At 41.6% G+C, this 18,307-nt stretch overlaps 1 protein-coding gene across 1 annotated transcript in view; it reads right to left on the bottom strand.

The window, feature by feature from the left end:
• LOC122448351 (coiled-coil domain-containing protein 7-like) overlaps window positions 1-18,307 on the bottom strand; it is a 171,022-nt gene that overhangs the window by 99,900 nt on the left and 52,815 nt on the right. Inside the window, exons 9-11 of the mRNA XM_043479596.1 lie at window positions 15,682-15,792; window positions 5,875-5,985; window positions 285-392 (exon numbers count right to left, since the gene is read on the bottom strand). Of these exons, the coding sequence (XP_043335531.1) occupies window positions 285-392; window positions 5,875-5,985; window positions 15,682-15,792 (330 nt within the window). The remainder of the gene's footprint in view (window positions 1-284; window positions 393-5,874; window positions 5,986-15,681; window positions 15,793-18,307) is intronic.

Here is an 18,307-nt window from a genome sequence, read left to right as displayed (position 1 = left end):
TCTTACTGATGGCTGCAGGTACAGAATCTTTTTGAAAGACTACTGAGCAGTTACTGGACCTTGGTGGTCACTAAGCAAGAAGTGTTTCTACAATGGAGCCTTATAACAAGAAATATCAGGCAAATGTTAAATGGTCCCTGTTCTCTAATTTTTTATATTATTCACATTTGAAGTGCAAAATTGCTATATGTGCTCAAACACATATTCATGAACTAAAGAAAAAAGATCAGGTCAGATTAATTTTTTAAAAAATTAAAGGCATCTATAACTGTTGTACTTACTACCTTGTCCTCCTCCTCTGGAAGTTATCTGTTTCTGTACTTGCACTGGGAGTTTTGACACTGAATCTTGATGCTGAAGCACAGGAGCACTGTCAGGCACATCATCAGGAGCTACATAAAATAGATTCATTAAATTCCTTCATAGATACGTCAGTTTGGTTTAGTCACTCATTTGTGTCCGACTCTTTGCTACCCCATGGACTGCAGCATGCCAGGCCTCCCTGTCCATCACCAACTCCTGGAGTTTACCCAAACTCATCTCCATTGAGTCGGTGATGCCATCCAACCATCTCATCCTCTGTTATCCCCTTCTCCTCCCACCTTCAATCTTTCCCAGGATCAGGATCTTTTCCAATGAATAAGCTCTTTGCATCAGGTGGCCAAAGTATTGGAGTTTCAGCTTCAACATCAGTCCTTCCAATGAACAATCAGGACTGATCTCCTTTAGGATGGACTGGTTGGATCTCCTTGCAGTCCAAGGGACCTCAAGAGTCTTCTCCAACACCACAGTTCAAAAGCATCAATTCTTCAGCACTCAGCTTTCTTCACAGTCCAACTCTCACATCCATACATGACCACTGGAAAAACGATAGCCTTAACTAGATGGACCTTTGTTGACAAAGTGATGTCTCTGCTTTTTGATATGCTGTCTAGATTGGTCATAGCTTTTCTTCCAAGGAGCAAGCGTCTTTTAATTTCATGGCTGCAGTTACCATCTGCAGTGATTTTGGAGCCCCCCAAAAATAAAGCCTGCCACTGTTTCCACATCTATTTGCCATGAAGTGGTGGTACTGGATGCCACGATCTTAGTTTTCTGAATGTTGAGCCAACTTTTTCACTCTCCTCTTTCACTTTCATCAAGAGGCTCTTTAGTTCTCCTTCACTTTCTGCCATAAGGGTGGTGTCATCTGCATATCTGAGGTTATTGATATTCCTCCCGGCAATCTTGATTCCAGCTTGTGCTTCAACCAGTCCAGCATTTCTCATGATGTACTCTGCATATAAGTTAAATAAGCAGGGTGACAATATACATCCTTGTTCAGTTCAGTCGCTCAGTCGTGTCTGACTCTTTGCAACCCCATGAACCACAGCATGCCAGGCCTCCCTGTCCATCACCAACTCCCAGAGTCAACCCAAAGCCATGTCCATCAAGTCGGTGATGCCATCCAACCATCTCATCCTCTGTCGTCCCCTTCACCTCCTGCCCTCAATCTTTCCCAGGATCAGGGTCTTTTCAAATGAGTCAGCTCTTTGAATCAGGTGGCCAAAATATTGGAGTTTCAGCTTCAACATCAGTCCTTCCGATGAACAATCAGGACTGATCTTTAGGATGGACTGGTTGGATCTTCTCACAGTCCAAGGGACTCTCAAGAGTCTTCTCCAACACTACAGTTCAAAAGCATCAATTCTTCGGCACTCAGCTTTTTTATAGTCCAACTCTCACATCCATACATGACCACTGGAAAAACCATAGCCTTGACTAGATGGACTTTTGTTGGCAAAATAATGTCTCTGCTTTTTAATATGCTGTCTAGGCTGGTAATAACTTTCCCTCCAAGGAGTAACTGATGTACTTCTTTCCCTATTTGGAACCAGTCTGTTGTTCCATATCCAGTTCTAACTGTTGCTTCCTGACCTGCATACAGGTTTCTCAAGAGGCAGGTCAGGTGGTCTGGTATGCCCATCTCTTGAAGTACTTTTCACAGTCTGTTCTGATCTACACAGTCAATGGCTTTGGCATAGTCAATAAAGCAGAAATATATGTTTTTCTGAAACTTTCTTGCTTTTTCAATGATCCAGTGGATGTTGGCAATTTGATCTCTGGTTCCTCTGCCTTTACTAAAACCAACTTGAATATCTGGAATTTCACAGTTCATATATTGTTGAAGCCTGGCTTGGAGGATTTTGAGCATTACTTTACTAGTGTGTGAGAAGTGTACAATTGTGCAGTAGTTTGAACATTCTTTGGCATTGCTTTTCTTTGGGATTGGAATGAAAACTGACCTTTTCCAGTCCTGTGGCCACTGCTGTGTTTTCCAGCTTTGCTAGCATATTGAGTGCAGCACTTTCACAGCATCATCTTTTAGGATTTGAAATAACTCAACTGGAATTCCATCACCTCCACTAGCTTTGTTTGCAGTGATGCTTCCTAAGGCCCACCTGACTTCTCATTCCAGGATGTTTGGCTCTAGGTGAGTGATCACACCATTGTGATTATCTGAGTAATGAAGATCTTTTTTGTGTAGTTCTTCTGTGTATTCTTGCCCCCTCTTCTTAATATCTTCTGCTTTTGTTAGGTCCTTATCGTTTCTGTCCTTTACTGAGCCCATCTTTGCATGAAATGTTCCCTTGGTATCTCTAATTTTCTTGAAGAGATCTCTAGTCTTTCCCATTCTATTGTTTTCCTCTATTTCTTTGCATTGATCACTGAGGAAGGCTTTCTTATCTCTCCTAGCTATTCTTTGGAACTCTGTATCCAAACGGATATATCTTTCCTTTTCTTCTTTGCTTTTGGCTTCTCTTCTTTTCACAGCTATTTGTAAGGCCTCCTCAGACAGCCATTTTGCTATTTTGCATTTCTTTTTCTCGGGGATGGTCTTGATCCCTGTCTGCTGTACAATATTACGAACCTCTGTCCATAGTTCATCAGGCACTCTGTCTATCAGATCTCATCCCTTCAATCTACTTCTTACTTCTACTGTATAATTGTAAGAGATTTGATTTAGGTCATACCTGAATGGTCTAGTGGTTTTCCCTACTTTCTTCAATTTAAGTCTGAATTTGGCAATAAACTGTTCATGATCTGAGCCACGGTCAGCTCCCAGTCTTGTTTTTGCTGACTGTATATAGTTTCTCCATCTTTGGCTGCAAAGAATATAATCAATCTGATTTTGGTGTTGACCATCTGGTGATGTCCATGTGTAGAGTCCTCTTGTGTTGTTAGAAGAGGGTGTTTTCTATGACCAGATCTACAATAAAATCTCTCGGTTTCATACTTACAGTAAGTATACAGTGAATTTTTCTCTCATATAAATAAAATTAAGTAAATCGGGCTTCCCTGGCAGCTCAGCTGATAAAGAATCCTCCTGCAGTGCAGAAGACCCCAGTTTGATTCCTGGGTTGGCAAGATTCCCTGGAGAAGGGATAGGCTACCCACTCCAGTAATCTTGGGCTTCCCTGGTGGCTCAGCTGGTAAAGAATCTGCCTGCAATGTGGGAGACCTGGGTTCGATCCCTAGGTTGTGATGATCTCCTGGAGAAGGGAACGGCTACCCACTGCAGTATTCTGACCTGGAGACCATGGGGTCACAAAGAGCTGGACATGACTGAGTGACTTTTACTTTCACTTTGGAACTTCCCCAGTGGCTCAGTGGAAAAGAATCTGCCTGAGATGCAGGAGATGCCGGTTTGATCCCTGGGTGAGGAAGATCCCCTCAAGAAGGAAATGGCACCGTACACCAGTATTCTTGCCTGGAAAATTCCATGGGCGGAGGAATCTGCCAGGCTATAGTCCACAGGATCGCAGAGTCTGACACAACTGAAGCAACTGAGCACACATAAGTAAATTACCATAAATAACATGTGACTAGAAATTGTGAGAACATTTTTAATGAATATACTTTAAAGAAGCTGTAACAAACAATGTAATATACATGCATACATAGAAACATCCATATACAAAGTCTCTATTTTTCCTAGGTTATTTATACTTAGTGTGTATATCCAGTTGGTTAGTCGTGTTCAACTCTTTGGGACCCCATGGACTGTAGCCTGCCAGGCTCCTCTGTCCATGGAATTTTCAGGCAAGGATACTGGAGTAGGTAGCCATTTCCAGTTCCAGGAGATATGCTTGACTCAGAGCTTGAACCCATGTCTCTTACGTCTCCTGCACTGGCAGGTGGATTCTTTACCCCTGCACCTCCTAGGAAGTCCTGTTTATACTTCAGACTTATACAAATTCATAGAACTAAATGAGTATGTACATGGTTACTGAATACAACATATTTGTAAGTGCAAAATATTCAAAACCATATACATTTTAAAGCAAAGAACATTAGTTCAATAAACCAGGGTACATGCTATCCACTATGGAGTAATACAAATGATGGTAGATACTGTGGTACAGCTGTATGCAGTGCTATAATCTGAGTGAAATGAATCTCTATATACTGATTTAAAGGGATTCCTTAAAGGGATCATCAGGAACAATGTTAAGTTTAAAAAAACTAAAAAATGGAAAACTAGTATGGATAAGAAAAAAGAAATGAGAAAAAACAAGGATGGAGAGAAAAAACACAGGGAACACAGGAAACCTATCACAAAACACTGTGCATGGTTACCTATAAGATGAGAGGGAAAACTGAGGAAGGAATAATAAGCTTCTAAGCATAGCTCTTTATATACTTTTTAACTTTTGGAAGTAGGTTCATGCTCTATGTATTTCAAAACATAATTAAACCAGTAAGGGTAAGAAGATCAAATATAAAGAGAAAGCAAACTTATGAAATGAAACAACTGAAGGCAAAATAGAAGTGGTAACTTCTCAATATAGTATTTAACATAAACCCTCACTCTTGGACATGGGATTGAGATGAGAATGGGAAGGAGAATAACAGCAAGTCATGAAATCTTTTTAAAATTTGGTTTGTGTATCAAGTGGTGTGCAAATCTATTCTGAAGCCATTTGAGAATCATTACAGGATTGAGCAAATGAGTAATTGTGGTAAAACTGTTCCATAACTCTAGTTACATGAGCACTTATGTCCTTCATATAGCCATCAAATTGCTCAGGTATCAGTAATCAGTGCACAGGTCATGACTTTGAAGCACCTGCTCCCACAGAGAGGACTAGTGGGCCAAGACAAGGACCAGATGCCCTGTGGAACCGCCAGTGGCTCTTGGCTGGGCCATTAGTATACCCAGTTAATGACCTGGTAACCTAGTGAAGCTCCTGGGCATGATCTCTAAGGGGTATGACTTCTCATTCCAGAGCATAGGAATGCCAACTATTCAACTCCAACAAATAAAACAGGCCCAGCAAACAGTGGGACTCTTTGACCACCTGCATTCTCATTTCCCCATGTGGAGCTCTTAATGACTCTGATCTCTGGGGTTACCAGAAAAGCTGCTTCCTTTTAGTGAGGACACAGCTAAGGCCCTAAAGGCCCTCCAACAGGGCCTCCAGAACCCACCAGATGCTTGATTTACAGATCTCAGAAATACTGCTTTGGCAAAGGTATCTATGGCAAAATGCCTCTGCCATGCATAGAAGCATCTGTTGGGCTTCTGTATCCATAATTACCTGGAGCTGGCTGAAAGGCACTATACTTTGGAGAGACAGTTATTCACTTGCTATTGGGCCTTGGGGCATTCATCTTCTAATCACAAAATAATCTTAAGAACAGAAATTCCAATCAAAGTTTAACAATATTTCTGCTTTTTTTCTCTAGATATCTCATGGTAGTCACACTTTAGTCGAAGTATAACATTTCTATAAAATACACGTTCAAAAATATATAATATGAACCAAAATGAAAACATCTAGTCAATTTAATATAAAATAATGTACGGTTTTCCATAGTTTTTTTACTTACCAGTAAGTCTTTCCCCTTTGTGCAAGCTTGGTTTCCTCACTTGAATCTCTGATTTTGACACTGAGTCTTCATGATCAAGAATACGGTTTCTATCCGGTACTTCATCCTTAGCTGCATAAAGAGAAGAATTTGGCCCACTAAATAAAACTTCATTTTTATGAAATTATAAGAACATCACCAAATGCCAGGTTGTACAAGAAAACTGGGAAGAATGTTATCAAGGGTGCATGGAAGGCATTTTAGCACATCATTAATATTCTTAGACTTCTAATATGTTTTATATTAGTCTCTCATTTTCTGAGTTTTCCAAATATTTTCAGGTAATACATATTGAAACACCAAACAATGAAAATACACACGTACAAATTATTCATTAACAGCGAAATAGTCAAAACCACTTAAATATATAAGCATAGGAGATTGGTAGGCTAAAGTAATGCATGTAGACTAAGAAAATACAGACTATGGGATATAATGTGGCATACACAGCTGTACAAACAGGTATAAAAGGAATGAAGAAGACCCAACAAGCTGACTCGGAAGCATTTCTAGGATTTAACTCTTAACAGGCAACAAACAACCTGACACAGAACACGTGGTATGCTACAGGCAGGCAAGCAGGAAGGCAGGAGGAAGGAAGAAATGAAGAAAAGGGACTTGAAAAAAGTGGTAAAGGTATTAGTCTTTTAAAAAGGAAATATAGGAAATAAAAATAAAAAACTAATATAGTGGGTCAATTAGTCACTGCAGATATGGCTGACTGAGTTGTACCCAGTGACTGCTATTTGCTCTCAGCTTATCTCTGATACTGATGGATACTCCAAGATATACTGAGGTTTTGAGGATCATGTCTAAAGAAAAAGAATCCAGGTTTCTCAGTTCCACTTGACCAGCAACCAGAGGAAACCATATAGACTCCACTGTAGAGGAGCTACTCTTGTTAACTCAGTGTGGGACACTGGCACCTTGCTGGCTATGTCTTAACAGAACCCCTGGTTCTGAGTTTCCTGACAGGGGCCACTGTGTCCAAGGAGGACAAGGGAAGGGATGAGGAAGAAAAGACACAAACACCTGAGACAATCTCCCTCCTCTCCTGACTGACACTTACTTTCTGAAAACTTCTGTCCAGTCATGGTGAGCTCCCTGCCACTGGAGACACTGTCTAGTTACCCAGCAATAGAGGCTCAAGGAAGGGATGGATGGACTCTCCACCACTCATCTTGTGCCAGAAAGTGAACCATGGAGGCCAAAACAGCCTCATGAGAATCAAAACAGTAATGATGCTTAGTACTAATAATGCGATACTCCCTCTGCTCCCCTACACTGGCAGTGATGTTAAGATGAATTCCACAACTCTGCCTATTTTTAGATAGAATACTTGACTTTTCAAAATAAACATGATTAGGGATTAGACCATTATCCTTAAATCCCCAGTGGCATCTGATGATGTATGCCAACTCAGAGTTCAAAGTGGCAGTGGGGGAAGATTGCATACCTTAGGCCATTTGGCTTCTACTTTACCAATGACTGTTATCTCCACAACTCTGACACCAGGATGAGAGGAACACAGTAATGCTTTTTGACCCTTACTTACACCTGACCATAGTGCAGGAGCCTTTGGGCATTATAAACCTCTATTTCATAGCTCCCACTACTGAATACATCATTAGTGCAGATGCATTTTCTATGTGAACTTCAACTCACATCAACCCCAAGCCGTGATGAGCTCTGCTGCACTCCGGGTCATTTCAGTGAGGCATATGGAAGACTGCAAACCTACCAGATTGCCAGTGCCTACAGACTTCTATTAAGAACAACTATTAGGAAGAGAAAAAGGAATGCTTCCCTGTTTGATGAGTTTAAGTGAACCAAACATCTCTGTGAAATTATTTCTCCATTCAGTAACTAAGTAAACCTATACAATCGGCCTTGCGTGCCGGGACAGGACTTCAGGACTACTTACTACAGCTTAATGCTATGGTACAGATCAGGACAGTGGCCTTAACTGACACTGTGACTGCCATAGAGGCTCTTGCCCAAGCTAAGGGAAACAGGTATGAAGGAGTTCATATTGTAAATGCCCATTTGGGCATCCCTGTCCACACAGATGATCAGGATCTGTCTGCCTTTTCTGTAATACATTTCAATACTCCTTTAATGTCCTTCAACAAGGCCATGGGCGGCAAGTCTAATTCCCACATGGAGCATTAGCCTCCCGCCTATAAAGAATGTCTCCTACTTGGTCCAGGCAAGGATACTACCCAACCAGGACTGGATGCCATTTTGATCCACATGTAGCAACGTGTCTAGGACATTACTATGGACAAGGCAAAAGGACCCATGACTTAGGAAATTCCTGGGAATAAACTGGGAAGCGACAGTGGGTATCTCTTCAGAGGCAATAATTGCTAAGTTTTAGTCATGCTCAGGCTCTCAGCCCCAACAATACAAAAGATGCCCAGTGACTGGTGGGACTGTTCAGACACTGGTACTCCCACATCCCCCTACATGGCCATCCTGATGACAGCACCCACCAATCAGATTACCAAAAAGACCTGTATGCTGAGTGGGGTCTGATTATAGGAGGCCCTGGAGGTCCTCCAACTAGCCACACAGGAAACCTTCTTACTTGCCCTCCTGAATCCACTGCCTTTTAAGTTATAGGTCTCATCAACCTCTCTGATGCCTATTGGAGCCTGTGGCAAAATAACACAGCCACACATCAGAGATGCCCCCCTGGCTTTTGGACCCCAATCTCCTATTGCTGAGTAAAAGTGTAGAATCCATTGGAAAAACTACTAAGTAGTTACCGGGCCTTGGTGGACACTGAGTGCAAAGTCTCTCTACAATGGAGTCTTATAACAATAAATGACAACCAAATGTTAAATGGTTCCTGTTCTCCAGTTGTTTTATATTATTCACGTGCATGCATGTTAAGTCGCTTTAGTCATGTCCGATTCTTTGTGAACCCACGGACTGTAGTCCACCAGACTCCTTTGTCCATGGGATTTCCCAGGTCAGAATACTGGAGTGGGTTTCCATTTCTTACTCTAGGGGATCTTTCCGATCCAGGGATTGAACCCAGGTCTCTCCTGCATTGGCAGGTGGATTCTTCTTCGCTAGTGCCACATGGTTATTATTCACATTTAGATCACTATCCTTGTAGCTCACCTGGTAATCAGTCTGCCCGCATTGCAGGAGACCTGGGTTCAATCCCTGGATTGGGAAGATTCCCTGGAGAAGGGAAAGGCTACCCACTCCAGTATTCTGGCCTGGAGAATTCCTTGAACTGTATAGTCCCTGGGGTTGTGAAGAGTCGGACATGACTGAGCAACTTTCACAGTCACATTTACATCAAAGTGACACTATGAATTTTATGCTCAAACCAGGTGGCACAGTGGTAAAGAATCTGCCTGCCAGTGAAGGAGGAATAAGAGATGTGGCCTTAATCCTTGGGCTGGAAAGATCCCCTGGAGTAGGAAATGGCTACCCATTCCAGTATTCCTGCCTGGAGAATTCCATGTGCAGATGAGCCTGGCAGTTGGGCTATAGTCCGTGAGGACTGAGCACACACAGAACACAAGCAAGCATATGCTCAAACACACATTTTTGAACTAAATAGAAAAATCTAATGAGATTAATTTTTTTTTAAATTTAAAGGCATCTATAACTGTTGTTATAGGTGGCTCAGAGGTTAAAGCGTCTGCCTGTAATGCGGGAGACCTGTGTTCGATCCCCAGCTTGGGAAGATCCCCTGGAGAAGGAAATGGCAACCCATTCCAGTATTCTTGCCTGGAGAATCCCATGGATGGAAGAGCCTGGTGGGCTACAGTCCACGGGGTCGCAAAGAGTCAGACACGACTGAGCGACTTCACTTCACATAACTGCTGTACTTACTACTGTGCTTTTCTCCTTTGGGAGTTATCTGTTTCTGTACTTGCACTGGGAGTTTTGACACTGAATCTTGATGTTGAAGCACAGGAGTATGGTCAGGCACATCCTTATCAGAAGCCACACAAAAGAGATTCCCTAAGCTCCTTCCTGGATACACAGATCATATTTGTGAGTGTGAAATATTCAAAAGTGTATAAAATTTAAAGCAAAGAAGATTAAATAAACCATAATTACACACAATAGTATATATAATGTATGGTAAACAGTGTGTACAAACAGCTGTACCATGCTATAATCTGAGTGAAACCCATCACTAGATATTGACATGGAGGGATTTCTGGATATAATGTTAACTTAGGAAAAAAACTGAAAAGGGGAAAGCTAGTATGGGAATTTTGGGTAAAGAATAAGAAGAAATGAGAAAAAACATGGAGAGAGAGGGAAAAAAAATAGAGAAAACACAGGAAAGCTATCACCAAATAATGTACATGGGTATCTACAAAAGGAGAGGAAGACTGAGGAAAGAACGATAAACCTCTAAAAGCACTGTTTTATGTACTATTTAACTCTTGACGAAGACTCAACTCTATGTATTTCTAAATATAATTAAACCAATAAAGACAAGAATATGGAATGGAAAGAGAAAGTAAACGTAATAAAACAAAATTGCTGAAGGAAAAATAAAAGGAGTAACACTTGGTTACAGTAATTAATACAAACCCTCACAGCTGGACACGAGAATGAGGTGGGTGGGGGAAAACTGACCATAGTCAAGTCATGAAATCAGTTTCAAACTTGGCTGTTGTCCTAGCAGTATGTGCAAAGTTATTCTGAAACCATGTGTGAAGCATTACAGGATGGAGCAAATGAGTAATCATGCTGATGCTCTTTAGAACTCTAGCTCCCTGAACCCTGGGATCCATGAAATGGCAGGAGCCTTTTGTTTGGGGTCCTTTCAGCTAGGAGACCACCCCTAACCTCAGTCTGCACTGATGTGTTGGCCCCTTGGCAGGGGCTCCCCCACGGTGTGAAAGGGAACACAGCGGAGCTGGTTCTGATCTACAGCCTACACTCTGAGGGTAAGTGAATAATGGTTCATTGTAACCTTGAGTTCAGTTGCTATGTTAATACACCTATTCAGAAACTGGCATTTCCTTTTTCTCATCACGAAGTTAGCATGAGGAGCAGTGTGGTCAATGAAGCCCAGGGCTTTTGTGGAGGGAACATGGTGGGAAGTACCAATGAGCATGCACAGCATCATGGGGAGGGAGCTACTACCAGATTACTTGCAAGATACAGAAAGGGGACTTGGCCAATGAGGCTCATGAGCTTCCTAAACTAGGGGATACCATGTGGCTCTCAAGAGTACCTACTGCACTGTTTACAAAAGGTCTGATTAAACTGGAGTTGATTTCAGTTCAGCTCAGTTGCTCAGTCGTGTTCGACTCTTTGCGACCACATGGACTGCAGCACACCAGGCCTCCCTGTCCATCACCAACTCCCAGAGTTGTCCTTTGAGTCAGTGATGCCATCCAACCATCTCATCCTCTGTCATCCCCTTCTCCTCCCACCTTCAATCTTTTCCAGGATCAGGGTCTTTTCAAATGAGGCAGCTCTTCGCATCAGGTGGCCAAAGTATTGGAGTTTCAGCTTCAACATCAGTTCTTTCAATGAATATTCAGGACAGATTTCCTTTAGGATGGACTGCTAGGATCTCCTTGCAGTCCAAGGGACTCTCAAGAGTCTTCTCCAACACCACAGTTCAAAAGCATCAATTCTTCGGCGCTCAGCTTTCTTTATAGTCCAACTCTCACATCCATACATGACTACTGGAAAAACCATAGCTTTGACTAGATGGACCTTTGTCAGCAAAGTAATGTCTCTGCTTTTTAATATGCTAAGTTGGTCATAATTTTTCCTTCCAAGGAGCAAGTGTCTTTTAATTTCATGGCTGCAGTGATTTTGGAGCCCCAAAAAACAAAGTCTGTCACTGTTTCCACTGTTTCCCCATCTATTTGCCATGAAGTGATGGGACCAGACGCCATGATCTTAGTTTTCTGAGTGTTGAGGTTGAAGCCAACTTTTTCACTCTCCTCTTTCACTTCCAGCAAGAGGCTCTTTAGTTCTTCACTTTCTGCCATAAGGATGGTGTCATCTGCATATCTGAGGTTATTGATATTTCTCCCGGCAATCTTGATTCCAGCTTGTGCTTCATCCAGCCCAGTGTTTCTCATGATGTACTCTGCATGTAAGTTAAATAAGCAGGGTGACAATATACAGCCTTGACAAACTCCTTTTCTTGTTTGGAACCAGTCTGTTGTTTCATGTTCATTTGCTTCCTGACCTGCATATAAATTTCTCAAGAGTTGATTTAGTACCATAATACTATGTTGTGATAGTCACTCAGCCCCGTCTGACTCTTTGTGACCCCACAGAGTATAGTTCATGGAATTCTCCAGGTCAGAATACTGGAGTGGGTAAGCAGTTCCCTTCTCCAGGGGATCTTCCCAACCCAGGGATCTAACCCAGGTATCCTGCATTGCAGGTGGATTCTTTACCAGCTGAGCCACCAAGGAAGCCCAAGAATACTGCAGTGGTTAGCCTACCCCTTCGCCAGTGGATCTTCCCAACCCAAGGATCGAACTGGGGTCTCCTGCATTGCAGGTGGATTCTTTACCAGCTGAGCTAGTTCTAGGTACACAGCATAGTGATTTACTATTTTTTCAGACTATAATCCATTATAATTTATTACAAGATAATGGGTGTAATTCTTTGTGCTCTATAGTATATCCTTGCTGCTTACCTATTTTATACACAGTAGTTTGTATTGGTTCATCCCACCACAGCTGTCCTTCCCATCTTTCGTCTCCCTTTTGATAGCCATAAGTTAGTGTTCTATATCTGTGAGTTTTGTTTCTACTTTTTTTTTTCATTTATTTTTATTAGTTGGAGGCTAATTACTTTACAATATTGTAGTGGTTTTTGTCATACATTCACATGAATCAGCCATGAATCTACAAGTATTCCCCATCCCAAACTCCCCCTCCCACCTCCCTCTCCACCCAATTCCTCTGGGTCTTCCCAGTGCACCAGGCCCGAGCACTTGTCTCATGCATCCAGCCTGGGCTGGTGATCTGTTTCACCCTTGATAATATACATGTTTCAATGCTGTTCTCTCGAAACATCCCACCCTCGCCTTCTCCCACAGAGTCCAAAAGTCTGTTCTGTACATCTGTGTCTCTTTTTCTGTTTTGCATATAGGGTTATTGTTACCATCTTTCTAGATTCCATATATATGTGTTAGTATACTGTATTGGTCTTTATCTTTCTGGCTTACTTCACTCTATATAATGGGCTCTAGTTTCATCCATCTCATTAGAACTGATTCAAATGAATTCTTTTTAATGGCTGAATAATATTCCATGGTATATATGTACCACAGCTTCCTTATCCATTCGTCTGCTGATGGGCATCTAGGTTGCCTCTATGTCCTGGCTATTATAAACAGTGCTGCGATGAACATTGGGGTGCATGTGTCTCTTTCAGATCTGGTTTCCTTGGTGTGTATGCCCAGAAGTGGTATTGCTGGGTCATATGGCAGTTCTATTTCCAGTTTTTTGGTAAAATTGAAAGCATTTCCCCTGAAATCAGGAACAAAGACAAGGGTGCCCACTCTCACCACTACTATTCAACATAGTTTTGGAAGTTTTGGCCACAGCAATCAGAGCAGAAAAAGAAGTAAAAGGAATCCAGATAGGAAAAGAAGAAGTGAAACTCTCACTGTTCGCAGATGACATGATCCTCTACATAGAAAACCCTAAAGACTCTACCAGAAAATTACTAGAGGTAATCAACAAATATAGTAAACTTGCAGGATATAAAATTAACACACAGAAATCCCTTGTTTCTACATTGTAAACACATTCATTTTTATTACTTTTGAGATTAGAGATATAAGTGATATTATACAGTATATGTCCTTCTCTAATTTGTCTCACTATAAAATACTCTCTGGAATACATCCATGTAACTGCAAATGTCAGTGCTGCATTTCTTTTCATGGCTAAGTAACATTCCACTGTATACCTCATCTTAATCCCGTCACCTGTGCCTAATTCCTTGCATAAGTTTTTCAGTTCTGAAGGAGAACAACTGTCTTTGTCCTTAGCCTTTGAGTCACCTAACAAGATGCTGAATGACTCAGATGAGAGACTCAAAACACAGGCTCTGAAAAACTAGAGAAGGAATTTTACAACTACTGATGGGTCCAAAAACTTTGGAGGCCCTGCATGCTGAATTGCACCCCAGAATTGCACTGACTACTCTAGCATGCCCTGGAACTAACAGATAGCCTATGAGGCAGTGAGTTGTTGAGATTCACACTTTAATGAAAAAAGAAAGCAGAGTCCTAAGGATTGTTTTCCCTAGCTACTCAGAGAGACTTTGCTAAGGTAGTTTGCCTCTGTGAAAAATAAGTCATTTTGTTAAACTAGGTGAAGGAGAGGATACATTGAGGGCCTGTCACTGTAGAATGCGCTGTGTGATGTGCTAGTCCCTTCTTGCCCAATGAGGTAGAGGAAAAGGGGGATCAGAGACATGAACACCTGAGACTTTCCCCTCCTTGGGTGAGTGCACATCTGGCTCCAACAGAAAAGCCCTTACATTGGAATTTCCATTGCCTTGAAAAACACACTTGGATCATCACTTACAGAGGTTCTTAAAGGCTCTATGAGCCCACACTGCTGATCTCTAAAGTCATGGGTGGAGAAAGGACAGTAAAAATATTTCTGATCCAACTCAGATTTCTATTTAGTTTTCGTCAGGTCAACTTTACTGGTTTTTAAGCTCAATTAAACCTGCTTATAAGATGATGTCTTAGTTCATAGCACAATGCAGATCCTGACTGACAAATTTTAAGACTAAGGAAAAGTAGCTACCAACAAAACAGTACTAATTGACCACTGAATACACCTAAAAATGCTAATGGGCACCCACCCCTGGATGATCTGGTTAAAGAGTTTCCAAAGAAATCTCTAGGCCTAGTTCCTAACCAGTGAGGCCTGAAGGAGAACATTAACAGGCGTTTTACCAAAGAGCTCCTAGCCAAGTGGTGGGCCATGGGTCCCAGCACACACTAAAGTCCAAGTTGTGATGACACCTGTAACTAATATGGATACAAATGCTCCTCCCTCTGCTTCAAGTGACACTGATGTGAGTCAGAGAAGCCTCCATTACTTTCATTCAAACCTCCCAACTTCAAACCATAAGCAACGTTAGAGGTTAGGTCAATATTCTAACATCATCAGTGGTTATCTGAGCATGTGTGCCAAAGTCAGAACTCAAAGTAGGGAGCAGGGATATTGTATTTCTAGAGTCATTCGGTGACTGGTGCAGAGGTGACCATGATCTCCATGACCTTCCATGGCACAAGGGCCCTGTCATAGGTAGAGGCATCCATTGGGCTTCTGTTCCCATAATTACCTGAAGCTGGCTGAAAGGCACACAAATTCCAGAGAGACAGCTATTCACCTCCTATTGTCCTTGGGGCATTCATCTGCTGGTCATCACCAAATAATCTTTAAGAATAGAATTTTCAACCTAAGGTATCAATATTTCTGCCTTTTTCTCTAAATAGCTCATGGTATTTACAGTTTAGTCAAAGTGTATTATTTCTATAAAGTATACCTCAAAGATACATAATCATGAAATAAAAGAAAAACATCTTCTAATGAGCTTAATTTATAATAATTAAGACTTTTCTGTAGTTTTTATTGTTCTTCAGTTCCTAAGTCGTGCCCAACTCTTAGCAATCCCATGGACTGCAGCACACCAAGGTCCTCTGTCCTCTAATATTACCCAGAGTTGATCAAACTCGTGCCCATTGAGTCGGTGATGCTATCTAACTATACTTACCAGTAAGTGTTTCCGCTTGGTGAAAACTTGGTTTCTTCACTTGAATCTCTGATTTTGACCTGGAGTCTTGACGCTCAAACATAGGATTTCCATCTAGTACTTCATCCTGAGCTGCATAGAGAGAAGAATTAAGCCCACTAAATTAAAAAAAGAGAGATCTACTGAGAAATCCCTAGATTTCAAATTTATAACAAGTGAACAGCAGCAGATTCTCCTGTTGTCATGAAGTTACAAGAAAATCACTATAATGTGCTTATGTGAAAACTATGAGAAGAGTCTTAATGAATGTGAGGAAAGTATTTTACCACATCATTAATACTTCTAGACTTCAAATATGCTTTATAGTAGACTCTCATCTTCAGATATTTCTTAATGTTTTCGCCTAATATATATTGATAGACCAAACAAGGAAAATGCATATGTGCAAGGTAATGCATAGCAGCATATTTATAATTACAAAAAACTCAAAATCACTTAAACATATAAGCATAGGAGATTGGTAGCTAAAGTAACAAATATAAACTATGAAAATACAGACTATGGGATATAAAGGGGGACACAGTTGTACAAATACCTGTACAAACAGGTATAAAAGGAATGAAGATCCCAACAAACTGACTTGGAAGTATTTCTAGGAATTAACTCTTAACGGACCAAAAAAAAAAAACCCTTAAAGAGAGAATACCTAGTGTGCCATCTTTTAAGAAAAAATGGAAGGTAATTTTAAAAAATGACAAAAGATGCTAATCTATAGAAAAGGAAATAAAGGAGGGGGCTTCCCTGGTGGCTCAGTGGTAAAGAATCTGCCTGCAGATGTAGGAGATATGGTTCAAACCCTGATCTGGGAGCATCCCACATGCCTTGGAGCAACCAAGCCCACACACTACAACTATTAATCCTGTGTTCTAGAGCCCGTGTGCCGCAACTACTGACACCTGTGTGCCCAGGCCTATGCTCCTATGCTCCTATGCAGTCTGTTCTCCTCAACAAGAGAAGCCACCACAATGAGAAGGCCTCACACTACAACCACAGGGTAGCCCTCACTTGTCACAACTACAGAAAAGCCCCCACAGCAGTAAAGACCCAAAACATCCAAAAATAAAATAAAATTACAAAAAAACAAATACAGGAAATATAAACCAAAAAACAACATACACCGTGTGTGTGCTTAGCTGTATCTGACTCTGAGACTCCATGGACCGTAGGCTTTTCTGTCCATGGAATTTTCTAAGCAAGGTTAATGGAGTGGGTTGCCATTTCTTACTACAAAGGATCTTCCTGACCCATGGATGCAATGCATGTCTCCTGAGTTTCCTGTGCTGGGACGTGGATTCTTTACCACTGTGCCAGTAGCTCACAAAAGTCACTGCAAACATGGCTGGCTAAGCCATACCTAGTGACTGCTATTTGCTCTCAGCCTATCTATGACACTGATGGATACTCCAAGATGTGGTGAATTTCTGACACTCATGTCTAATGAAAGAGAATTCAGGTTTCTCAGCTTCACTTGACCAGCAACAAGAGGAGACTATACAAACTCCACCGTAGAGGAGCTACCCTTGTTAATTTAGTGCGGGACACTGACATCTTGTTGGCTATGTCTCAACAGAACCCCTGGTTCTGAGTTCCCTGACAGGGGACACTGTCCAAGGAGGACAAGGGAGGAGATGCAGAAAAAAAGACACAAACACCTGAGAAAATCTCCTTCTTCTTCTGGCTGATATTTATTTTCTGAAAATTGTCCAGGCATGGTGAGCTCCCTGAAACTGGAAACACTGTCTAGTTACCCAGCAATGGAGGTTCAAGGAAGGGATGGATGGACTCTCTACCACTCACCTTGTGCCAGAAAGTCAACCATGGAGGCCAACACAGACCCATGAGACTCAAAACATTGATGACATTTACTACTAATAACCAGCTAGCCCCTCTGCTACCCACACTGACCTTAAGATGAATCTGACAACTCTATTTTTACCTAGAACACTTGGCTTTTCAAAATAAACAAGATGAGGGATTAGACTAACATCCTTTTGTCCCCAGTGGCATCTGATGATATAAGCCAACTCAGAATTCAAAGTGGCAACGAGGGAGCCCATCCACTGGGCCATTTGGCTTCTACTTCTACTTACTTCTAACTAGATAACCGTTATCTCCACAACCCTGATACCATGATGAGAGGAACACAAGTAATGCTTTTTGACCCTTAATTAAACCTGACCATGGTGTGGGTGCCTTTGGGCATTATAAACCTCTATTTCATAGCCTCCACAACTAAATACATCATTAGTGCAGACGTATTTTCTGTGTGAACTCCAATTCACATCAGTCCCAGCTGTGATGAGCACTGCTGCATTCAGAGTCATTTCAGTGGGGCACATGGAAGACTGGAAACCTACCAGACTATCACTGCATAGAGACTTATCTCAGAAACAACTACTAATAAGAGAAAAAGTAATGCCTGCCCTGTTTGATGAGTTTAAGCAAACCAAACATCTCTGTGAGATTCCTTCTTCATTCAACAACTAAGACAACCTGTGCATACAGCCTTACCTGCCTACATACTTAACTACAGGCAGCTTAATGCTGTGGTACAGATCAGGACACTGGCCTGATGTAATGACACTGT

Source organism: Cervus canadensis, chromosome 10 (genome assembly GCF_019320065.1).
Source record: "Cervus canadensis isolate Bull #8, Minnesota chromosome 10, ASM1932006v1, whole genome shotgun sequence".
Classification (NCBI taxonomy): Eukaryota; Metazoa; Chordata; class Mammalia; order Artiodactyla; family Cervidae; genus Cervus; species Cervus canadensis.
Note: the sequence above shows the minus strand (reverse complement) of the source record. Positions and strands in the feature narration are given on the sequence as shown.